Here is a 25,587-nt window from a genome sequence, read left to right as displayed (position 1 = left end):
TTCATTTGTAGCTCTATAAATCGAGAGTAAACTAATTATCGTATGACTTAAGAGTTGTTTGCGTGTTGACTGCCTGCAGGTACATACACACCTCAGTTCTCAGTTCTGCAGTACTGTCAAACCAGTAATAACTCATGTAATGAGCCTGCTGGGGGCTGCAAACTCTGTGCACGTGCCTTGCACCTTTTTTTGGCCTCAGTCCACTCCTCACTTCCAAGGAAGTGTGAGTAGGCTCTGTTCCCACAGGAAAATTCCTCTCCAGAGATGATCCTTCTGTCTGCAGCCAAGGCAGTAGTTTTGCTGCAATTTTATTCTTTTTCAAGGTAAGATTCTTAAGGCAAGGACTTAAGCTTTATGCCTTTTTTATCTTGGATGCTAGCATAGTATAAATAAATTACTTCTTGGGAGATAGATAAACCCCATTCATACAAATAAGCTGGAGAACTGTTTTCTTTATTTCTCGAGGTAAAAGAATTTGGTATTTCTAATATAGGTTCCACTTGGACGCCTATAAAACTTCCTTACCCTTTAATGCAGTGGTTGTCAAAATGTCAAGGAGAAAGAAGTTTTCAAATGAAAAAGATTGTAGTTGCCACCTACCCGACCCCTGGAATTCTATGTCTCTCAGCTGTTGTTTCCATGACCTAGCTACAGTGCAGGTACCTGAGACCTCTACCACTGGCTACATAAATAGCATCATCTTTTTGCTCTGGCCACAAAACCCAGCTTGTTTCACACGACAGAAGATGGATCAGAACTCATACAGAGTGTGTCCGCTGCCAGGGTTGGGATACCCAATGGGTCAACCAGAAATGCTTCTTGTGATGAGAAGTTGCCCTCATGGGCTGTGGCTTGGTACAACCTCCACTTCATCACTCAGATCCTCCCTCTTCCTGGTACCTGTGCTACCTATCTAGGGTTTTCCTCTCGGTGTTAGAATGACGATGATTCCTTTCGTAGCCAAGAGTTGCCTCTAACTCAGCTGAAAGGCAGGGCTAGTGGAATGTGATGCTGTCTACAGAGGCACAAGTGTACTTACAGTGCTCTGCTGAATTATGCATACATGTTACCTATATTATTTTGAATAAACAAAACATAACTATAATGAAATACTCATAGAATCACGAAACGGCTTGGATTCAAAAGGATCTCAAAGCCCAGCCAGCTTCAACCCTGTGCTGTGGCCAGTGCCACCCATCAGATCCAGCTGCCCAGGGCCCCATCCAACCTGGCCTTGAATGCCTCCAGGGATGGAGAAAAAGTAACGTGTAAGGCGTTGGGATAGTGGAAAGATGGATTCTTATCTTCTATACGTAAATAGACCAGCACTGCTATCTTATTTTGATGACTTTCAGTGAATCAGCAGCAGAATGCAGAAGGGAATGTAGCAGAGATCCTGGCCCTGCAGATGGGTGTATTCCCATGATGCACTGAGCTGCTCACTATCATTGAGCCCCATCCCTGGAGGCATTCAAGGCCAGGCTGGATGTGGCTCTGGGCAGCCTGGTCTGCTGGTTGGCGACCCTGCACATAGCAGGGGGTTGAAACTCGATGACCATCGTGGTCCTTTTCAACCCAAATTCTATGATTTACTTAAAAGAGACGTTCTTAGCTATAAAACTGAATATTTCATATTCTGGCAGAACGGGTTGCCCCAAGATCACGCAATTTCATGCTAACTGCTTAGTGTTGCTGCATAGTTATTTTTAACCTTTTGTAAAAAAAATAAAATAAGTTGCCAAACGATCATATTGACAGGAAGATTTTTTATCAGGAAAAGTGTTATTAAATAATCTACACACATTCCCACCTCTGTGAAGTGCACATCTTTAACTCTCTATTGCTTCTCATTCTTGAGACCAACAGCTGCAAAGGCTCCTGAGTAACAGTGTGTTACCATCAAGAAATTTATATACTTATATACAGTCTGAATGAGTAAATCCACTGCCACAACTGCACGGTGCACTGTTGGGAAGCACCTGGGCACTGCAGTGCTGACCACAAACTAAAAAATATTTCTTTTAATGAACACCTCCCTATTTACACCTTTAGTTTAAATTCCCATTTTTAACAGAACATGCACCCAAAAATCACGGAGTCGTAGAATCACCAAAGTTGGAAGCGACCTCCAAAATCATTGAGTCCAACCATCTACCTACCACCAATGTTTCCCCCATTAAACTATGTCCCTCAGTACAACATGTAGGGACAGGGACCCCACCACCTCCCTGGGCAGCCCGTTCCAGCACCTGACCACTCTTTCAGGCAATACATTTTTCCTAACGTCCAACATGAACCTCCCATGGTGCAACTTGAGGCCATCCCTCCAGTCCTATTGCTAGTTATGTGGGAGAAGAGGCCGACCCCCACCTTGCTACAACCTGCTTTCAGGGAGCTGTAGAGAGTGATAAGGTCTCCCCTGAGCCTCCTCTTCTCCAGGCTGAACAATCCCAATTCCCTCAGCTGTTCCTCATAAGGCCTGTGCTCCAGACTCCTCACAGCTTTGTCGCCCTTCTCTGGACGCACTCCAGGGCCTCAATGTCTTTATTGCAGAGAGGGGCCCAAAACTGCACACAGCACTCAAGGTGCAGCCTCATCAGAACTGAGGACAGAGGGATGATCATTTCTCTGCTCCTGCTGGCAACATTATTTCTGATACAAGCCAGGATGCCATTGGCCTTCTTGGCCACCTGGGCACACTGCTGGCTCACATTCAGCCAAGCACTGACCGACACCCCCGGTTACATTTCTTCCAGTCTTCCAGCCACTGCCCCAAGCCTGCAGTGTTGCCTGGCGTTGTTGCAGCCAAAGTGCAGGACCTGGCACTTGGTCTTGTTGAACTTCATCCCGTTGGCTCCAGCCCAGCTACCCAACCTGTCCAGATCCCTCTGTAGAGCCTTCCTGCCCCCAAGCAGATCGACAGTTCCTCCCAGCCTGGTGTCATCCGCAAACTTACTGAGGGTGAACTCAATGCCTTTGTCCAGGTCATCAATAAGATACAGGACTGGCCCCAGTAATGTAAATGACCAGTAAATGTTAGATTGTCCTAAAACACCTTGAATATGTGAGCAGAAGCAATACAGATCATTTCAATAAAAGCTTTATTTGGTATTTCTGTATAAACTCCACTTCAAAGACTTGCAGTATTTTGTCATTCTGACAGAGAATTCTATACAGAGAATTCAGCTGCTCAGCTTTACAGATAACACAAAAGAAAACGAGGGCTTTGAACGACTCCATCTTCCACACTGCACCTTCTGTGAAATAAGTGATGAAAACCCCAAACAAAATACCAAAGCTTGGTTGGTTGGCCACAGCAGTGACTCTCGTGGTTCATAGGACAAACAGCGGGTAGAAAGTGAGACAACTTGACAGGTGGTTACAACAGAGACGGCACAGAGATGCCTGACAGACCACGAGCAAAGGGCTGCAGCAGCAACTGAAGGGATACAGACAGTTTGGAACCGAAAAGCACAAGGATGGAAGGTATGCAAGCTCTGTATGAGGAGTGGAATGAATTCTGTCTCAGGAAAACAAATTCTTGAGAAAATCAAAGAGCTGGGGACAGGAGGAGGCCATCACTGGCACTGCGGCACAGCGATGGCACAGAGATTTGCATATATTGAAATGCTGGAGGAAGACAGTTTGAGGAAGACACCAATAATTTAGAAAAGTAAGGGGTGGCACAACTTGAAAAAAAAAACAAACAAGGACGCCAAGCAGCATAAAATCATTTTTTACTCCTTTTCTGAGATGCCAAAATATGCATTGGAATAACATTCTTTTCAGGGGGGAAAAGGAGCGAGCCATTTATAAATGCACAGGCAGTGAATTTAACTCAGACCCACACCGTGACCAACCCTACCATCTTCTCAATCTGAGCATTGCATTCGAATGGTGCTGTGGCAAAGATTTTGTCCATGATGGTCAAACAACGCCAGACATTTACCAAATTGGGAAAATCTGGATTTCCATCTCCACGTTCCTGGGCGGAGGGTGAAAATGTGGCTTCTAGGCACAAGGATAATTCCAGAGCAGGTGGTCTCTGCACAGCTCCTGTCATGCTGACTTCCATGCCAAACACAACCACTTTTTTTTAGTAGATGCAATGTGTTTCCTTCTAAAAGCACTGTCAGCTCCAGGCAAGCCCTGCTGTAACACACACACAGCAGAAATGGGCTGTGAAGCTCCACTTCCAGTACAAGAGATGATGCAAGAAAGAGAGAATACAGCGCAGTGCAGTGACTTGCCCACGTTCAGACATCAGAGATGGCAGTGAATCCCCTTTATCCCTTTCTCTCTGCCTACTTTCCCCCGGTGCTAGTGGTGCCCAAGGCAGCTGCAGAGCCAAGGTGCAGCCCAAGCTGAAGGGGTGTGCAGTAAAAGCAGGCAGGCAGACCAATGTGCTGCCTGATTGGAAAGGAATTAGTCAGAAAACAAAACGCTCTTCTTCTGAAACAGCAAAAGCAACATTCCTTTGTCAGAAGCCAGTTCAGCCCAGGGGAGGATTAGCAGATGAGGAGTGTAACTAAGATAATACCTACAGGATTCCTATGGCAAATTCCAAAGGCAGAGGATTTTGCGGGGAGATAGCAAGGAAGGGAGAGATATCTCTGCAGAACAGATTATTTGGAACACCAGTGTCTGCAGTCATTCTTACTCAAGACAGTCTTTTTGTATACAAGTGAAAGCATTTGGTTGAGAGATGCGGTGAGGTTATCAACAGCACAGTGCAAAACTAAACAGGGACTCTAAGCACAACCTCTGTATCAGCTGGTTGTCAGTACATTTGGGGGCCAACCACAGCCTCTCTTCAAACTGGACTTCAGAGGTAGCAGGGAAGGAAATGCTGCATTTGTGAAATGCCAGCATCAGAAGCCACATCAGCAAAAGCTGGGATATGCGCCTGACCCTGACGAATGACAAACAAAGAAGACATGGAATCCTTTTTCTTAATGCAAACACTTGCTTTGGCTTCTTGATGAAACACAGCACTTTATGAAGACCTTTGGTTTGTATTACTGCTAACAGCGGCTCAAGGAAGCAAGTTTTGAACGCTTGTATTTTCAGATGTTTTTCAACATCTGCTTAAGGAGTTTAACTACAGGTACCACAAATCGCTGCCTATGACCACTTCAACACGACAAAACACTGCTGAGAACAGATGATAATATTTTGGGAACCTCCCTAAAGAAAGGAAAGAAGTCTTCTTTGGAGGGCTGACGCCTACAGAAGAGCACTAATAAGAAAATCATTTAATATACTTCAGGCTTGGAGTAACACAAGTACTGCAGGGCGAAGGAAAGAGCACAGAATGAAAAGGAAAAAAACTCATAAGAAAAAAAAAACTGTCCTCGAAGGCAAAGCTTGATCAGCTGCTACCTCAACAGTTGGCAGCAGCAGAGGAGCAGAAAGAGTCGCTTGTAGTGGTCAGTCACAGGGCACCTGCGGCACACAGCACGATGTGATCACGTGGAAGGCAAATGGTGGTTGAGGGATGGATGTATCAGGAATGACTCACAATGCTCTACAGAAGTACTGGTGGCATCACATGTAGCCTTGACCTGCCAGCAGTGTGCAGCCGAGACAGGAGAAAAGGAGAAAGGAGATTTCTGCTCTAGCCTTTCATGTGGAGAAGAAGTACATATTCTGCGACAGTGAGAGCAGCCAGCAGTCATCCTGCACCTCTGAGTGAAAATGCAGAGCTGGACATGAGAGAAAATAGTTGGATTTCTCAAAATAAACGTCAGAAAAAATACAACCTTGACAAAGAAGCCAAAGAAACCCACAGGATTAAATTCGATACTTAATTCTCTTCCACACACACAAAACATCACAAAGTAGGAAAAAAAAAATAAAAGGAGGGACCTCAGCTTCCTTTGCAATATATGATAGATCAGATTCCCACTCTTGTGTCAGCTAATCTGACAGATGAGGTCATTTTCTCGAGGAAATCAAGTTCAGCAACTGTATTTTGCTGTAGCTGGACTGTGCCAACTGCCTTAACTCTGCTTTCTGTCTGAGGTTCCCCTGAGCAAAGACCTGTGAGCTTTAGAAATGGCATGATTGGAACCTTTGTGGCTCACTGTTTGGTACCCAGGGAAGCAGCATGTAGTGTTGTCTTCTCAGGCAGCCAATGAATCTTGATAATGCTAGTGAAGACCTATGAAATCAAACTTAGACTCCTTGAGATAGTCAACTGCTAAAAACCTGAGCAACCAGCCAGGACATTTCAGCCATCAGCCCCACGTAATGATCTTTTGTTTTTCTTTCTTATAGCACTCAGAATAATGAAGCTTCAGTATGCTTAGCCCCTCTCATCTTAGCTAACGCTGTCTGCAACTGCTCAGCCCATTCCTCTTGCAAAAGAGGAAAACCATCAGCCTCAAAAAAGTTGCTGCATGCTGCAGCAGGGATAAATCTTTTGAATATTTTTTCATGACAACATCAAGCAATTTTTTAATAGAGACAAAAAGGAAACGAAGCTAAAAAAAGAAAGAAAATTTGATGTGTAAAAAGAAAATTCAAGCAGAGACAACAAAGCAAAATACACCAGGATGAAAGCATAGAAAAATTTACTGCAATAGAGGTGGTTCCAGATAAATAACGCTGAGGGACGATTTTACTCTCTAGACCACGCCATTGATCCAGTTCCTGTGTAAAAATAAAAGGTCTGCATTATTTTCCCCAGATTAAGCATTACTACATTGTCCTGTACTTAGAAAAGGAGTAAAAAAACCCAGCACAATGTATCTAAAACAGCATACATGGAGCAAACTGAGAGTAGATGGCGTGGTTAAAATAAAAAATACGTCTATTTACAATATTGCATAATTAATATAACACAAACTTCCATTCCAAAAGCAGTCACATCAAAATAAAAAATAGTACAACTCACATCTGTTTTAATACCTATAAATCCTTAATTTCTATCCAATATTTTCTTTATAAAAGCCAGTTTAAAATATTAAACTTCTGATTCTCTCCAGCTTCAGCAGTATCTAAAAGGTTTAAGTATTACTGATCGTCCAGTCTTTGTCTTAAGTTTCTGGATTTTCCATTTTCAAATTTCCTCTTTTTAAATGTTGGCACCCCTTCTGTCAGGTCTCCAAGGGAGGTCACTGTCTTCTCCTTAAATATCATTGAGGCATCTTCTGGAACATCCAGCACTGGAGGCAGCACGCTGTCACTCTCCGTACTAGGAAGCTCCAGGTCCACTTTTTCACTGTGAGGAGAGAGGGAAACACAAGAGGGTTAATCCATGTGGAGAAGAGAACATGGTGTGCTACAGACAGTAACATCTATATTTAATTATCAAAGCAGCTTTGAGCTAGAGGCAAAGTCTTCTAGCCAAGATGATCATCATTACAGGGATCAAGAAAAATGTTCTTTCTTTCTTCTATGTGAGCTGGCACACAAAAAAGACCTCTGTTTTGCAGTGCTTATAGCATGCCCCAAGTACTCACCACGCAAACACTCCTGTAAAAGACAGCAGGCTTGCATGTGTGTAAAGTGAACAATGCTGAAAAACAGTGAGTAATTAACAACGGTTCAATGCCAAAATGCTAAAGCTGGGAGAAGAAGATTCAGAAGACAGGATCACAGCTGAAAATCAAAGACGTCATCTAAAAATTACCCATCAGTTTTAGAGGGTCAATGGTAAACGCTGAGTTCTGGAGGGATAACCTGAGGCACAAACATAAAATGGAGAACAGCTGAACGGTCAGCAAACAATGGCTCAGATCACAGCTCTATCACAATGACTGCAGCACAGCACTGTTGCAGAGAGGCACTCTTATGGGACAGGTTGTACTCCTGGCCATTCCAGACAACAAATCAGCACTGCTGAGTGTTTGTCTGGTGTCAGCTCCTACACTACCCAGTTTTGGGTTCTGTGTTTCAAAGATCAGCTCAAGTACACGAGCCAGAGCCATGGGAATGACTTCAAGTCATGAAAAGTGTGACTGCTGCAGTATCAAACAGTGACAAAATTGTATCTGCTGAATAATTTAGAGCTAAAATGCTGTAGAATGGGGTGAGGATGAAGGGAAAGATTGGTTTCCTTCTCCCAAAACTGACCATAGAGAACAGTATGCTTAAGAAGAAACTGAGCAACCTCAGCAACTGAGCAATACGACAGCAGAGCAAAAAAACCACAAACAAGCAAAAATCCCTGATCAGATGCATGTCATGAAAACATCTGCTGTGAATCAGCTGGGCATGAGAAAGAGACATCATCCAGATTTAATACATTGTCTTTAGTAGATTATGTGTTTTGTCCTTCATCTCCTGACTTAAGTTATAACAGAAAGTGTTTGAGAACATCGAGTGCTCATCCATAATGATAGCAGAAAAGAGTTTCAGTGGATTTTGTCTTTCTTTCTTGCTTGCTTGCTTAACTTTACTGGGAAATTAGGGAGCAAGAAAGATAACAGCTCAAGAAGAAGTCTTCTAATAGAAATTTTCTAAAATTTTCTTCTTTTGCTCGGGGATATGATTTAGCAGAGGGTTGTTAGTATGGTTAGGTCATGGTTGGACTTGATGATCTATGGACTTGATTAAGTTTTTTCCAATCTGATTCTATGATTTGGCGATTCTAATACAGTGCTGGCTGAAAGTAAAACAAAAAAAATTGCTGTTATAAAGGGTTGTGCCCTTCAAGTGAACAATTAGAATCGGCAGAGCACCTGGAATTAAGAAATAATTCACTCCCTGTATAAGTAACTCAGCCAACATCCTGGCAATCATGTCAGCAAGTAGTGATTCCACAGGGAAGGAAGTCTAAGCAATACTAACAAAGGATGATCAAGATCAAGTTGCTGCTGGTCCTAGAAGATTGAGATAGCTCTTGAACTCCAGGCAGATTTAGCCTGACCAACTCATCGTTCACCAGAAACAGAATCTAGCATGGAAGCTTCTAGGAGCCTCTGAGAAAACTGCCTATGTGGTTCCAAGGCTGGAAGCAGTTGAAAAAAAACAGTTACAAGAGCTGAACCAGATTGTTGGAAGGAAACGATGATCAGGAACATAAACTCAGTGTAACTGCATTTAAATTGTTGTTCCTTATCCTCTGAGAAAAATGATGGATGACAATTATCCTCTAAATCACTTCACTGTACTTTGCACTTGTGGAGGACTTCTACACTGAAAACAAAATGCCACTGCTGTCCTCCACGGAGATCTATTACTTAAAGAAATCACCACGCATTGGACTGACACTGGAATGGCTGCCCAGAGAGGTGGTGGAGTTGCTGTCCCTGGCAGTGTTCAAGAGGTGTCTGGATGAGGAGCTATGAGATATGGTTTAGTAGCTAAGTGGTAGTAACGGTAATGGAAGGATGGTTGTACTAGATGATCTTGTAGGTCCTTTCCAACCTTGTGATTCTATGATTCTAAGAAAAGAATTGTACCTGGGTTACGTTCCCAATCGCTGCTGTGCTAATTCTGGCAGAAGTCAGAAGAAAAAGCTTCAGCTCTTGAAAAGATTCTGGAAACAAAACCTTGTGAAAATTACTATGGTAAAAGATACTTACTCAGGTTCTTCTTCTTCTTCATTTTTAATTGCTTTCCATTTTCCATAAGAGTCAGTCTTAGACTCATCACTGGAGGCTTCTTTGGAAGCCAGTGCAATCTTCTCTTTATCGACGGCTTCTTCCTGCCATTTCACTTCCTGCCATTTCACTTCCCGCCATTTCCCGTAAGGGCTTAACTTTTTAGCTTTGGGAGATTTCTCTTTCTCTGATTCTTCATCATTTTCTCCTTTCTTCTAAAGAGAAAAAAAACCCACCGTAAGCAAAAAAGCCTAAATAAAAACATAATGTAGCTTTATTTTATCTTTTATTTATTATCTACCATTCATAATTTTCAACCAAGAGTAATTTTAAACAACAATTTCACAGAATGGCCAGGGTTGGAAGGGACCTCAAGGATCATGGATCTCCAACCCCCTGCCACATGCAGGGCCACCAAGCTCCCCATTTAATACTAGACCAGGCTGCCCAGGGCCCCATCCAACCTGGCCTTGAACACCTCCAGGGACGGGGCATCCACAACCTCTCTGGGCAGCCTGTTCCAGCACCTCACCACTCTCATAGTAAAGAACTTGATTTCTTTACATTTTTTCTGCTTGAGCTTTCATCCCATGCATTGTTGAAAAAAAAACCTTAGATATCACAAAAAAGCTGCAAAATCCTGTCTGTCATGGCTGAAATTAACAAGGAGTAGGCGACACCAACTTACTTTAAAACAAAATTTGGTCTGTTAAAATCAAGTGGCAAGAAAATCACATGAAACTTTCAGTGTGTGCACATGCACACTTCATAGCTAACGCATGGTACTGGTTTATAATGATGCATGGTGATATGCAAACATGTATTTTAGAATTAACACCTGTCTATTAATACATTTTAGAGTTAAATCATCTTTATTTGTTTTGAACTACCAGTTTCAGAAAACTATTTGACCCAACCAGAGCCATAATCATGCTCTTTATCTGCAGTTTTCAATCTGAAGAGATTGAACTGATTAAAAGTATATACCTGTCAAAATATATAATGTTTTTTCTGAATTAAAACAGAAATTACAACCATCTCCTTTTCAATTAAAGGCATTCCCTCAAAGCCTCTTCATAGTCATTTTACCAGTGGAGGTTGAAAGTCAGCCCGACACTGAAATCCACATCATTTTTTGGATAGTTTCAGAGAGATGACAGCTTTCTTTCTCAGAACACATCACACTTCTTGCAGAATTCTACTTGAGATTGGCTGGAGGATACCAACCTCATGCTCTGCATTCTGGAACAGTGCCACTAACATTCCAAATAATTGAACAAATGCTCATTTCATTATTCAAAAAAGCGTGAACTTCTGTTTTCAGCCACGATGTTTAACTTCATCACAGTGAGTATAGCATATAAAGTCATCTTATGCTGGAAAATGAATATTGTACATAAAATATATCTAAGGAGAGAATAAAGAGAGAATTTACCTTTGAATTTGTTCCCGGACTTTGTCCTTCACTTTCACTGTCTTCCTGTTCGGAGTCTGATTCAGAAGAATGCTTGCCACGTTGACTGTTCTCATTTGAAGATGAAACAAAACCATCAGGTTTCTCCCATGTGGACACTGTCCAAGATATTTGAATAATCACATTATGTACATATCTAATTCTGTCTGTTTTTGCTTTGACGGCATCAGCTTTCAGAAGCAACGTTACCTTATGCAAAATATACAGCAAATAATTTGGCACAAGGGCTTCTGCCTTTCTTCAGTTCATTGTTCCCAGCAAAGATACTGTCCTAACAGCTGAATTCACTGAAGATTAAAGATCACTGTAATCAGTGCTTAAGAAAAATATGACGTGTAGCAAACCATGGCCTACAAGACTCTGGTCCTAAGACAGGACAGACCACCTTGAGAGGTGCCTACTTGATTTGAGTTACCCTTTGATGACAATGAAAAGGTAAGGGAAGGAACGCTAACTGTGAGTCTCCTAGCTTTCAGGACGGATAAATCCTTCCCCTCTGCATCTTGTCTCAGTAAGATTATGCCTTTAATAAAACTGCTGTCAAGCAAACAAATGAAAACGTGACTCTGAAAAGACACAAAAGAATCTGTAGAACACAACCTCATTTCAGTATTCCTTGATTAGAAGAAGTAAATAATCAAATAAAAGTGGACTCAATCGTCATAAAGCTGTTTTTACTAACAGTAAGGTAAAAGTAATAATTTTCTATATATAATTTTATATAAGCTCCCAAATGCAACAGAACTGCTAGTTTTCCAATTATTTTATCTATTTCCAAAGAAATCACCAGCTGAAAACAGCACTTAACAGCCATGTACCTAGGCATATCCTGAGAAGGAAAGGTATAAGAAACTGATGACGAGTAGCTTTTGACTAATAAAAAAGTCTCCTAAGGGTATTACTGTCATCTTGTTTTACACCAACAACTGAGAAAGTTCACTTTCTTAGATGTCACTTAAAGCCAACAGATGAAGGTGCAGCCTCCTGTAGCATATCACAGGAGCTTGGCCTAGAGATGCTGGACTGCTAAGTTACATGCCTGAGATGAGACATTACAGATATTCTCCTTGGTTAAAAATCTGTCTTTCCTTAGAGGATAGGATTAGTGCTAACAGAACTGACAAGCCATTTTCAAGTCAAAATTTTACCAGATACAATGACATTCTTCAGTAATGTGATGTGTCTGCCTGAAGAGCTTACATCCAAGAGTATACAAGTACACCCGAACTCAGAAGGCAATGTTTAAAAATAACCAGCAACTCACCTTCCTTTCAGAAAAGCAAACCACAAACCATTTGTAAAGGGAGATGGCATGCTGAAAAACTGTGTTTTTTTTTCTCCCTATTCTTGGCATCATTAGGAATTCTGCTTCATACCCAACATCAAAAGGAAAACTCATAGCTGGCCTAAAACCTCTTGCTCTCCAGAGAAGCACTACTGACCTTTTCTGATTCAAACAGATTTAGAAAACAGGTGCCTGTTCTGGGGGAGTTACCACAAAGTTCCCTACGCAGGGAAAAATGGGGAGAAGTGGAGGCTCTGAGTCTGGTTTTTTATATCAGTCCTATATCAATGACAGGAAAGAATCATAGAATCATAGAGTGGCCTGGGTTGAAAAGGACCACAATGATCACCTAGTTTCAACCCCCTGCTATGTGCAGGGTCACCAACCACCGGACCAGGCTGCCCAGAGCCACATCCAGCCTGGCCTTGAATGCCTCCAGGGATGGGGCATCCACAACCTCCTTGGGCAACCTGTTCCAGTGTGTCACCACCCTCTGTGTGAAAAACTTCCTCCTCAGGAAGAAGAAGGATCACGAGGTTCTAATTCTGTCCTACATACCTGTCAAAATAAAATCCTATCCATTCTAGTTTTCCAAGCTAAAACTTCAATACATGTGTGTAGAAATGAGGTAGTCATATTTTAGAGCTGTAAGTTGAAGGTTAAAAAAAAAACAATGAAGCACAAATGCACACAATGAGACAATAAAGGTATAAAGCCAACACAAAGTAAGCAACAAGTATATTTCAACTGAGTAACAGGTTAAAAAATGTGAAACATAGTAATGGCCTTAAAACACAGCTATTTGCAAAGTAAAATGTTGCCCTGAAAACTCTCACTTCTGAAACAGAGATTAACTGAAAACCAAGCTCGCCTTACCTCCTGTCTGTGTGTTGTAATAATAGGTATGACCATCTTCACTGACACCTTCTACCCACACTGCTCCCTGAGAAAAAGATAAAGGAGTCAATCAAAAAAGAAAAGAAAAAAAAAAAGACTTATAAGGATCTACAAAAGCATCACTTAGAAGACTTTACACCTTTTTTTTTGTTGAAGAATACACCTTCACAAAAATAATTGAATAATTAAACTTTGCAAGGATGCATCCCAATGAATTTGTGTGATTTGGAAAAGCACCAATTTCAACAAAGCACTGATTTTTCCTACTGATTACTAAGTGCACGTGACAAAAGATGCTGCTGGTATGTCTTTGTGGCTAAGTAATGAAAATAAAGATGCTCTGCAGAACAGAGGATCACACATCACATGTGGCTTAACATCTTCCATAAGAACTTGATTTCATGAACAGCAGTAACACGTACAACTTTCATTGCTCCTTAAATATTAATATGACTTGTTTCTTTTTACTGGGTAGGATTTCTATGCAGCTTCATCATACATTATTTTTGTTATTTAGATTCTGAGCATTTTAGAGCTTGTCTCTTTGAGGTTTTCAACACGTATTTGACATTGGGCACATTAAGCATCCTACTGGATACATGCTGTCAAGCATGACACCACTCTTAACTGGTAGCCCTTGATGCACCTATTTACTGCTCAGTTCTCTGCACCTCTTGTGAAGCCCGAGGGGAGAGCTAACCTGCTGTAAAACAAGGAAGAACTGTGAATCTCACTTGCACAGCATACTGCAAGCATTCCCTTTAATTTGTGGGAAATGTGAGTCCTTGGTAGAGATCTGGAACGTTCCCAATTTCTTTAGCTCAGACTAAATAAAGGAGCAATTAAATGCTTGCTTTTAGCAGTAGCTGAGCCAACTAAAGATACCACAAAGTCACAGGTCAGGGTGAGGGAGGAATGGCAAAACACAGCCATGTGGCTTAGGAGAGATATCGGAGGGTGAGGGTGTGTATTCTCGATAGAGCTGAAATGAGCTAACTTCAAATTGTTGCCAAGAAGCTCCTTCTCTCCTCCATCTGGGCTTTCTGAAGCAGCATTTCTCTGACTGCCCAGAAGGCTGACTCACAGAAACAAGCCTATGAAGCACTAACCGAAACTCTGATGTCCTCACTCCCCAAATGAGTTCACTGTCAGGACAAATACACAGCAGGGAATGGTACAAGATCAGTCACAGGACCTCTCTCAGTGGAAGGCTACAGTAAGACTGGCTTAAAAACATTGCAAAGCCATGACTTGACAGAAAAGATAAAGAACTGCTTAACAAGTTGCGCAAAACTGTGGGGGAAAGGAATCAGAAAGCCAGAGTAGCATGCGTTGGGAACAGGATGTGTGCAGCCTCCAGGGAATAAACAGTGGCTGAAAAAAGTCTGCATTTCTGAAGTAAAACTCTCTTTTAACAAGAGATGGAATAAAGACAACGGAATTCATGGACTTAAATTGATGCAATTGCCTAAAAATATAAACAACTATAAATATTTTCTACTTTGTAAGTACTCCAGTACCCAGCAAAGGCTACTTTCTGAGATACAACACATGGTGACAGAAAGTTAAGCACTTTGACAAGGCCAGTTTTTTTTGCTCTCCAACAGAATATCCAACATTATTAGCAAACAATACTGACTTTAAATCACACTGTACCTATGACATCTATATTAGAAACGTGGAAAACTTCACATAGCTCCGTAGGAGTGTTGTAAAAATAGTGTTTTTTAATGTTGGGAAGCACTAAACTCCTGTAGTGATAAACCACAGAATCATAGAACGGCCTGGGTTGAAAAGGACCACAATGGTCATCTAGTTTCAACCCCCCTGCTATGTGCAGGGTCGCCAACCACCAGACCAGGCTGCCCAGAGCCACATCCAGCCTGGCCTTGAATGCCTCCAGGGATGGGGCATCCACAGCCTCCTTGGGCAACCTGTTCCAGTGCCTCACCACCCTCTGTGTGAAAAACTCCCTTTCAATACCAGGAGAAAGTCCACTGATAATCAACTTTCTGGTTTTGGACTATTTAGCAAGTCTGCTTGTCCTTTAAATAAGGAAGACAGTAAAATGATAAGAAGTTGCTTCTACATAGGTTCCACGGCTCTAAGAAACTTACAAAAAAGACCAATTATCACATAACTGTATCCTAAAGCAAGCACAAAAAAAGGAATTCATATTTCTTTAACTATTAAACATCACAATCTCAATGTTTTCTAAGCAGAGCATTGGGGTCATTAAGAACCAGAACACAAGAAGACAAATGTGCTCCTTTATACACATAAAAAGCAGCTATTTCTCACTCAGCAATAGTCAAAAAGTGTTAAAGATTTCTACATCAATGTGGTGCAAAAGAAACTCATGAGCTACAGTTCAGACCTGAAGTCTCTTCAATGCTTCTATTCCATCCTACTGTAAAAAGAGAGGTACAAGAAACTGAAGAGAATTCATTCAGTTTACAAAAAGCTTTCAGTTTTATGGACTAAGGAATTAAAGCAGCGTATTCTGTAAAAACCACTATCAGTTCTCTTCCCCTGATATTCAGCCAAATTATGTTTGTAGAAGAAAATATCAGTTTTTATCACACGTCATAAATGATCCCATATATTCAAACGATGTTATGTTTTGCCGAGTTTATGAAAAGTGAACAATTGTTCAGCTCATTTCTGGTAAGTAGTTGCAAAGACCAAGGAAAATCTGAATAACAGCGTTTGATTACCGTGTGCGAATTTTTAGAGTTGCCTTGGAATCCTTTTGGTTTCTCCCACTGTGATTCTTAAAAAACAAAAACATATTTCATCCGTCATTCAGTCCTGCTCACGATCCATAATGTTTAGAAAGGAAACAGATCTAAGAGTTATGACACTGGTATGTGCACACATACAAAGCGCAGTATAGATTTATACATTATCCTTTATCAAAATACAGTGTGAACAATAAAGCAAAGTGTCTTAATTACAGTTGGCTTTACCAGGATTAATCAGACTCTGTGAAACACTGGTTGATACACTGATGCTGGGAATTTGGTTAAACAAAAAAAAAGTTAGTATAGGCCACAAGAAATTAAACACACAAGATTTTTTACCTTTTGGAAGTTACCTTGTAGAAAGAAAGACTAAGGTAAACAACGAAGTCATTTCTAAATTTATAAGAAACTGTTTGTGATGTTGTCATTAATCACACGCACATACATAAAAGGGATTGCTTTTATACTCCAAAGTAGACCATAACACATTGCTCCTCAACTGATGTTGGTCAGTCAGGCAAATGTGGAAAGAAATAATCAGGCAACAACTCATAACTGCCCTTATTTACTTGGGCAAAACTGATGCTGAGGTAATTGCCCAAATAATTTCCTGGTAAGATATTTAGAAAAGGAATAATTATGTTTTGCATTCTTTAACCTTTGAGAGTCTAAAAATTTCCAGAAAGAGTGGGACTACTGCATTATCTCATTACTATCTTATTAACAAAATGCAAATACAGTCTAATGTTCTCAATGCCTAAGTCTTGAATATTAAATATCGAAACTGCATCAAATCATTCAGATTTTAATAATCAGCTTAGTATTGAGGTGGCAGAAGGGTAAATGCAGGTAGTCTTCACTCATTTGTATGCAATAAGTTTATCTGCCTTTGCTCCTCGCTGTTTTTTACCTCCTGTTTTTGTATTGTAGTAGTAAGTGTAGCCTTCAGGAGAAAGTCCTTGCACCCATTCCTTTGGTTCAGTTTTTGATGACTCTGAGGTGCCCTCACGTGTCTTTTTTTTCTTTTCCTTCTTTTCCTTTTTTTCTTTCTTTTCTTTCTTCCCTTTACCTTCCGCTGTGTTACTCTGTGTTTTATTCTGAGTCGAACTGGGACCTACATCATCTTAAAGGAGATAATATTTAGTTTTAAAAGAAAGAGTAATAATCTGAGCTTAAATATTTGACACTTATTAACAGCAACTACAAATAGGAAACTCTGTGTTACCCATCAGTATTATACTCATTGTAGCCAAACTGAAAAGACTACATTCAAAGAACCTTTCATTTTAGCAACACTACACTGTTACAAGGCCCAAGTATCCAAAGACGAGTAGCAACATTAAGGACCAAAGAACTCTGAAGCAAAATTAACTGCTGGAGTTCTAAAAAGACAGCTTCTACAGAAGCTTTACAGTACAACTTTTGAAAAATGATTACGTTCTCACATGGACTGAACAAAGGTACACACAGAACTACAAGATGAGAAAGTGATTCTAATCCCTACCTGGTACCACTGGGAGTCCAAGCTCTCCTATTTGATACAAACTTGCCTCCAACTGGCACAAGTGAAACATGAAATTAACTAAGGGAAGCTGCACCTCTCACTCAGAGTACCAACCACAGTATCCACATGTTTTGCTGTTGCACTGTGTAAGTGTTCTACCCCAAATCAGATTGTTCCATGCACCCAAGGACACCTTAGCCAAAAACATTCTGTACAGCAACTTCTACTACTGGCTTTTTTTTTGCTAGTTTTTTTTTTTTTTTTTTAATAAGCAAACACAGTTCTGGAGGTCTACTCTGATATTGCTAAATCCTAATTTAAGAAAAAAAGCATTTCTATTCAATATTCTTTCAATTCTGCCTTTAATCCTTTGGCAACTATATGAGCTACCTGGCTTAATTCCAAGCCTTTTCAAATCCTCTTGATATGCTTTCATTGCAGCCTCCTCCATTGCTGCAAATTCCTTTGACATGTTTTCTTCTTCTTTTGCTTTTTCCATGCTTTTCTTCCTAATCTAAAAGAAAACACAATAAGAATAAATTTCAACAAATCCGGTAATGAAAGTGATTAAATACGTGTATCTGTGAAAAGAAGGTGTTTGAATTACCTCACTAATTTTTTTGGCCACATTTTCCTTATGATTCTTCCCTCTCTCATGAAAGTCTATGCTCTTAAGAAAACAAGGAAAACAGGAAAAATGAATAAATACATTTTTTTAAGTACTTAAAATTTAGATAAACTAAACTTTGTTGAACAAATTTAAATGCAACGTGCTTTGAAAACATTTACAGCAAAGTCTATAGCTAGAAAATATTTGCTCATAATCAATTCAGGAACATTTTGAAACATCTAACATAGAAGTTTTGAGAAGCCAGTAAAGGTCCAAAATGATATTTATGATCCAATTATAAACTTTCATACCCTGTATTTATGAGATTTATACCTTAAAGTAATACTATTCAGCACAGGTATTGGAGACAATCTGGATTCCATCCCTGTGCTGTCCTTCTGAGTAGCATCCCGTGGCTTTTTCTACTCACTTTGTTGGCTTTCCTGCAATCCTTCTGAAACTATGTGGCTTATTTAGTGTTACAAATATTAGCTCTTAGGTCCTTAATTACAATATTCCGAATTGCACAAATATCCTGGTCCAAAAATTTGAGAGCCAACAGAAAAGCTAAGACGGGAGAGCCGAGTAACTAAGGACAACAGGAGAGTCTGCAAGCCACAAAGCTGCCAGGAAAAAAGCCATCAGAAACTGGAAGGAATTGAGAAGCTCTGCAGGTGTGCCAGCTGAAGCTCTCGCGTGGGTTTGAACACTGAAGTGCTGAAAAGTCAAGTGTGCCTAAATCTGACCTAGTAACCCCAGGAGTTCTCTGCACAAAAAGATGTGCAGAGGATGCGCATCCAGATGATGATTAATCTCATTTAAAGACAGGTTGGTAGCTTACCCAAACCCCTTCTCTTCATGCACGACTCTTGGCCGAAAGTATGATAGAAACCTAAACCAATCAGCTCAGATCTGTGCTTCTGAATTACAGGTATGTAACTGTAAACCAGATGAAGTCCAGCTCCAGAAGTACCTTTGGCATTGAATCAGGAGTGCAAAACTCATTTTTGAAGTGAGAAACCAATGGGTCTCATAGTCTGCAGAAGGTGTCTGCAAGTCAGCAACACCTTTCTGTAACCCAGTAACATTTCTGTGGGCTGTGTGAAATGAGAGAAACTTCCTTTAAGTGCTCTGAGCACTGGATGTACCAGGCCTGACATATAAAACAGCACGATGCCAGGTTTTGCCTCCTACTTGCATACTAAGGAATGGGCATGGACAAAGCTTCAAGTCAGACTGGATGTTAAGTTACAAAACCTGAAGAAAAAGAAGGGTGTCAGATATGCCAGTTCTTATCCTGCACTGCCAAGTCAAATAGCACAACACACCATCTCGTGTTCATATATGTGCTTCTCACACATCATGATTTAATGATTACAATTAAGTATTAGAAAGGCAATTTTAGACAACACTTTCCATGCATCAATAAATCGGGAAAAAAAGAAGTGATTTTAAAAGCCTGTAGTAGAAATCCCAGGTATTTCAGAATCAGGGGTATAGTACAGCAGGTGATCATACAGGTCTGTTGTCTGCTATCCAGCACTTGCAATAATCGCAGAACTTTTTTGGCTGAGACTTCCAGTAATCGGCCCTGGGGAGGAGGAGAAAAAGAAATAAATGACAAGCAATCTGAAACAATAACCAAAGGCTCGGGTTATTATGCATATAACCTCAGAAACTCAACTTAGGCATTGTCTCTGGCTTTGGATTAATGTCTATTTTGGATACGGCCAGCAGTGAGCTTAGTAAAATAAATGCTGGACGATGTGGAGGAATCCAAGAACGGATCCTGAGCTGTGCTGTCCCAGACAAAACAGCACAGTGCTTTGGGTGTTTCAGTATAACAATGTGAGTATTTCTGAAAGTATAATTTGGATAAGAAGTTGCCCAAGTGTGAGAAAACATGCAGAAAACTCTTCAGAGCTCCAGAGCCACTATGTAAAAGTATTTAACAGCAAAACAAACAACTCCTCCAATGATTAGATAAAGGCTGCTTCTTCATTATTTAAAATTATAAGCATGCTGAATGCACTCTACAAATACTTATCAGTCTGTAAGCAATGGTGTATTTGCAAGATGCAACTTTTCAAACAATTTTCTGAAAAGCTTGAAAGCAGATGGGCTTCCTCCAGTATAAACAGAAATCTGCTCATCCCTGCATGGTAAACCTTAAACCTGGGAGATTACTTAGTTGCACATTTAATTAAAAGGCTTTTGAGATTCATATTCCAAAACACACTAAGGCCAAAGCCTGGGAAATCTAACACTGGTTGATATCCAGTTGAGTGGGGGAAGAGTTCAGAGTTCAGAAATACACCTCGTGTCTCTTTTCCTCATTTGACCTGTAGCTCCTGAACTGCCCCTAAACCCTTTGACATCATCTAAAATGAATTTCCAGCTGAAAGCCACATCAACTTTCCTAAGGCATACCTCCAATTCTAACAGAAAGCCTCAGTACACACTTCAGAGGTGCAAGAACATCTGTGGATTTCCATCTTTAAACTAACGGGACTCGTGTTTTGTCTTCAGAAGAACCCAGTGTGAGTAATACTAAGACTGTGCAGCTGCATTCACTGAAAGTCAAGATGTGAGAGTTTGCCAGGATGCATTTTAAACCTCATTTTTCCACTGTTTCCTTTCCTGAACACGGTTAGTCATCACACCTGTCACAAAACACTGTAGCTGCACATATAGTAATCACACTGGAAAATCTGAGGGCACACCTGGGGCTTAAACACAGAAATTGAGGCCTTGGCAATGCCAGGTTTTTGTCTTCCATCTCCAGTTGTTTTTGCTAAAGATTGGAGCTAGTTCACTAAATGGTAAATACAAGACTGTGCAATAGACCTGGTATCCTGGGAACCTAAAATCCTGCTAACAGAGTTAACTGTGTAAATTACAGTTCTGATTCTGCAATTTAGGAGCGCTACGAGTTTTACAATGCTGAGATTTGCAACTTCAGTTTGTAGCACTCAAAAAAAGAGCAAGCTCATCTGATGTTATTCAGTGATGGAGCCTGCAAGGCACCAACAGTGCTGCACTGAGGAAACCAGAGGTGGGGATTCAAGAGCTGCATCTGCAGAGAGATCTCACTTCAGTGAGGTACTTCACAGGCTCTGGTCACAAGCCTGAAATTTAATAAAACATGATGAGAATGTTTAAGTATGTGATTACTTTTCTTTAATCAAATGCAGACATGTGAATAGATGCAGTTAAAGTGGTACAAAAATCTTCTACACTTGAGTTCTGTCCTGCATGGCCTCACCTCCAGTACTGCATGCACCACAACATCAGGACATAAAACTATTTGAGAATGTCCAAAGGAGGGATACAAAGATGGGGAAGGATCTGGAGGGGGAAGATGCATAAGAAGCAGCTGGAGTCTCTGGATTTGCACAGCTCAGAGCAGAGGAGCTGAGGGGAGGCCTGATGGCGGCTGCAGCTCCTCACAGGGAGCGGAGGGGCAGCGCTGAGCTCTGCTCTGTGTGACAGCGACAGGGCCTGAGGGAACGGCATGGAGCTGCGGCAGAAGAGGGCAGCTGGGGGTTGGGGACAGGGTCTGCACCAGAGGGCAGTGGGCATGGAGCAGCCTGCCCAGGGCTGTGGGCACGGTTCCAAGTTGCCATAGTTCAAGGAGTGTGCTCTCAGACACGGAGTCTGATTTTTGTGTGGAGACAGGAGTTGAGTCGATGATCCACGTCTCATGGGTTCCTTCCATCTTGGGATATTTTATGTTTCTAAGGTTGATTCTAGTCTTCAGCTTTACAACAGGTACAGCCTGCTGAGAGCCGGAGAGGTACCGGACTCACCATCACATTTGCAGCCACCTCTCTTCATTTCACTGAAGTGAAAGGACTGTCCAGAATGCATTAAGTTGAATGCATGAAAAGTCATGTTTTCAGGGCTGAGACGTTAGCTGACAAAGGGGAATGCAAGCAGCTAGGTTACGCTGATCACAGGACATGTGCAAGTGTAACTGGGAATCTTTCACTTCCCAGAGAGGTTTGACAGAGGCTGCTGGGACCCCAGGTACCAGAGCTGGTGCATAAGTTAGCTGGGCACTCTGCTGCTGGGCCCACAGGGAATTGAGTGCAGCACGTGCAGAGTGGACTGGGTAGAACTTCTAGATGAACTGCTGCAAGCTTTCAGCCCAGATCTGGATATCCTGTACTAACAAGAAATATGAATCTCCTAAGGAACACCGGGTTTGTTTCAGCTCTTACTCGTCAAGCCAGCATGAGCAAAATGTGCAAACACAGTTCAGAAGGTTGGAGAAGGAGGAGGGCAGAAAGATGGAGTGAACATAACACTGTTTTCTAGAAACACCAATGAAATGATCCTGTCACAAACAGCTGTAGAGTACAGATAGTGTCAACATTAAAAATATTTTCAAATTTCTGAAAATCATCTAGGACTTCAGGGGCAGTGAGATCACAGGGAAGAAACACCAACTCTGCATTAACAGCACCTGTTACATTAACTGCTCTACAACTCAGACATTCTCCTTGCTGTAATTAACTTCCTGAGACAGTAGAGTCACAGAGCCTATGTTGAAATGATGGACTCGTGCACTTCTACTGTGTTTGGGAGAACCCAAAGAGAACAGGCTCTGCTGACAATGTACAGACAGCAACCTGAGGAGGAACTCCAGCAGTGTTGGAGTGCAAAGCCCTGAGCTCTCAAGTCAAAGCTCCCCGTCAATACATGAGTCTTCTCCCAGCAATGTTTTCACAAAAACAGCAATTGGTTTTCTTTAGGAAGCTTTAACAATATAAGCTAGCTTCAGTTCAGAAAGTTTTTCCAAACTTTGTTTTGAGGCTGTGCTGGAGTTTTGGTTCCTATAACAAGCAAGAGAGTGGAGAGACATAAGAAATAACTGTTTCAGGTGGTTCTGAACACAAGAAAATTTGGCAATGCAATCAAAATCTGGAAGAATTTGCTATGAATGGCTTTGCTGTAAAACACCAGGCTTGAAATCTGGCAGGGTGCAAGGAGTTTGTATGAGGGCTGTATCTGCCCAAATTATAAGCCTTTGGGAGGAAAAACATCACACATGCTCAGCAGTCATCTTTGGTTTTCATGTCTACATAAAGATTTTGCACATGGATAGTATCTTCCAGCTTTCTACAGGCTGAGCACAGAACACCCTATGAATGCTTCATCTTAAACACAGGAGTGTGAAGGGAGCAATATGCAGATCCCAGCTCTTGACTATGCAAAGAAATGAATTCAGACTGGCTATTGCAGCTGTAAGCAAGCTTTCAACAGAACACGGTATTCAGAAATACCAATACATTCTGCTGAGGAACACTTCTAAATATTGGGGAATACTTCTAAGGCAAAGTAATAGTTGTGTAATGGAACAGCGTAGAAAACAAAGAAAAAATGGCTACATATTTCACAGCAGGCATTCCACCCGGGAAGCCATCCCAGAAGAGCTAGGTCTAATTCAAATACCCCAGCCAATCTTTCTGTATATTGGCTAGCTCTAAAAATGCAACATTAAAATGATCACAGAACTACATCAAACAGCAAAGTGCCTTCTTATAATGTGAATTAGGCCCAGTGCAGTAGCCCTCACAACCTGTACTCAAGAACTCTCACAGCAATTCCATTCATTCCTGGTGCACTAATCCTACCCCCTAAAGCTCTTCTTTGATACATCTCCTTAACTTCTATCAAAAATATACGTTTTTAAAAAGCTATTTAAAAATAAGGATTTCAGAAAATGTCATCTCTGACACATTTTTCTTGGTGGCCTTCTGCTATGCCACAGAATACACTCATATACATTGGATAATGGGTGGGAATTAATCATGACACAGGGTGGCTCTGTGAAGGCTACAGCCCTTCTGGCCTTCAAGTCAATTGCCTTCTGGCAACCTCTCAGTAAATTCCCATTTACAACCTAACTGGCTGCCACATTTTACTACTGTAATCACCCCCACTAAACACACAGGTCATGAGCCTGCAAGGCAATCTAAGCAGAATCTGTATGAGCTGCTTGATTCAACTCTGTACTGGTGCTGAAGCTCATTTGCATGTATCTGCTTTGCCAGGTTGTTTTCTATGCTTACTTGAAAGGCAACACCATGAACAGCTGTAACAATATACAAGGATGCACAGGAGTATCAGAGCAGCAAGACCTCTGCTTGCTCAGAGCATCCATGGAAATCATCTTGTCTAACAGCAGTTGTCTAAAAAGTGAGGTAATTAGGTACCTAAGTTGGTGATAGCCATAGACGGTCATAGAATGGCCTGGGTTGAAAAGGACCACAACGATCATCTTGTTTCAACCCCCCCGCTATGTGCAGGGTCGCCAACCACCAGACCAGGCTGCCCAGAGCCACTTCCAGCCTGGCCTTAAATGCCTCCAGGGATGGGGCATCCACAGCCTCCTTGGGCAACCTGTTCCCCTCCTGTTTATATGCTGCCTTCAAGTACTAGAAGGTCACAATGAGATCTCCCCAAAGCCTTCTCTTCTCCAAGATAAACAAGCCCAGTTCCCTCAACCTTTCCCCATAAGTTCTCTTATACAATGGAAGGAGATTGGCACCATCCAAAGGGCCATCATTCCCATTCTAAAATTGGCACCTGAGATGGAAACTGAATGGCACGGGTGTGTGTTTCTTCCTTGTCATAGAATCATTAAGGTTGAAAAAGACCATCAAGATTAATATAGTCCAACCATCAACCCATCCCACCATGACCACGTCCCTCAGCGCCACATCCACACGGTTCTTCAACACCTGCAGGGATGGTGACTCCACCACCTCCCTGTGTGGCCTGTGCCAGTGCCTCGCCATTTTTTCTGAGAAGAAATGTTTCCTAGTATCCATCCTGAACATACAGAAAGCCTAAAGCAAACAACCTAAGTGAACCTTCAGAAGGTAAATATATGAGGTCAGAGATATCTACTGGGAGCAGAAGTCTGCTGCTGTGGATGAAGACAGACAAGGGCTGCGTCAGGGAGAATATGATAAGAGAAAAAAAAAAAAACATCAACAAAAACTGGGTCAAGAAGCTGCTGAGGTATAATTTTAGCAACAACTGAAATTAAGAGCACTGCAAAGAGTCTGCAAGACAGGCTCACACAGCCTACCCGAGAAACACTTCCCCACAAAAAGATTTCAACTCCGTGATCTGCTTCAGACGTTTTTAAGCAGGAAAGTCAGGCTAATACAAAAAATAGCAGAGGGAAGCAAATCTAATCCATATGATATTCTTGCCTTGACTTGACTCGATCAAGACTAGAGCCTGCACTTTGCTCCCAGAAGCAGGCGGGCATTAATCACAGAACGGTTTGGTTTGAAGGGACCTTAAAGCCCGCGCAGTTCCAACTCGGGCTGCCCGCGTCCCATCCAGCCTAACCCTGAGCGCCTGCAGGGATGGGCCAAACTCAGGTTTCCCACGCAGTTCTTTTAAAGACTTGAAAGACAACGGCGATAGCAGCAAAACGAAGACGCAGCGGCTTTCTCGTTGTGCCCCTCGCAGAAGCAGAGGCACCGGGGGAGGCCGTGCC

General features: G+C 41.6%; 1 protein-coding gene across 1 annotated transcript; it reads right to left on the bottom strand.

Moving 5' to 3' along the window:
- Nucleotides 1-3,720: 3,720 nt before the first annotated feature.
- On the bottom strand, nt 3,721-21,038 carry WBP4 (WW domain binding protein 4). Its single transcript, XM_010728845.3, has 9 exons — nt 19,584-21,038; nt 18,063-18,125; nt 17,846-17,969; nt 16,862-17,074; nt 15,925-15,980; nt 13,187-13,253; nt 10,987-11,123; nt 9,534-9,766; nt 3,721-7,225 (listed from the first exon to the last, which is right to left on the bottom strand). The coding sequence occupies exons 1-9, from the start codon at nt 19,728-19,730 to the stop codon at nt 7,018-7,020; spliced, it is 1,248 nt and encodes a 415-aa protein (XP_010727147.1). The 5' UTR covers nt 19,731-21,038; the 3' UTR covers nt 3,721-7,017.
- Between the last annotated feature and the right edge of the window lie 4,549 nt (nt 21,039-25,587).

The sequence above is a fragment of the Meleagris gallopavo genome, chromosome 1, assembly GCF_000146605.3.
Source record: "Meleagris gallopavo isolate NT-WF06-2002-E0010 breed Aviagen turkey brand Nicholas breeding stock chromosome 1, Turkey_5.1, whole genome shotgun sequence".
Taxonomy (NCBI): Eukaryota; Metazoa; Chordata; class Aves; order Galliformes; family Phasianidae; genus Meleagris; species Meleagris gallopavo.
Note: the sequence above shows the minus strand (reverse complement) of the source record. Positions and strands in the feature narration are given on the sequence as shown.

Excerpts from the sequence above, each read along its gene's own strand:
- WBP4 (XM_010728845.3), bottom strand. The coding sequence starts at position 19,730 with ATGCATAATAACCCGAGCCTTTGGTTATTGTTTCAGATTGCTTGTCAT. Across the intron at positions 13,254-15,924 it reads ACTCTAAAAATTCGCACACG|GGAGCAGTGTGGGTAGAAGG; the intron begins GTAATCAAACGC and ends TCTTTTTCTCAG. Across the intron at positions 7,226-9,533 it reads GAAGAAGAAGAAGAACCTGA|TGAAAAAGTGGACCTGGAGC; the intron begins GTAAGTATCTTT and ends CTCTCCTCACAG.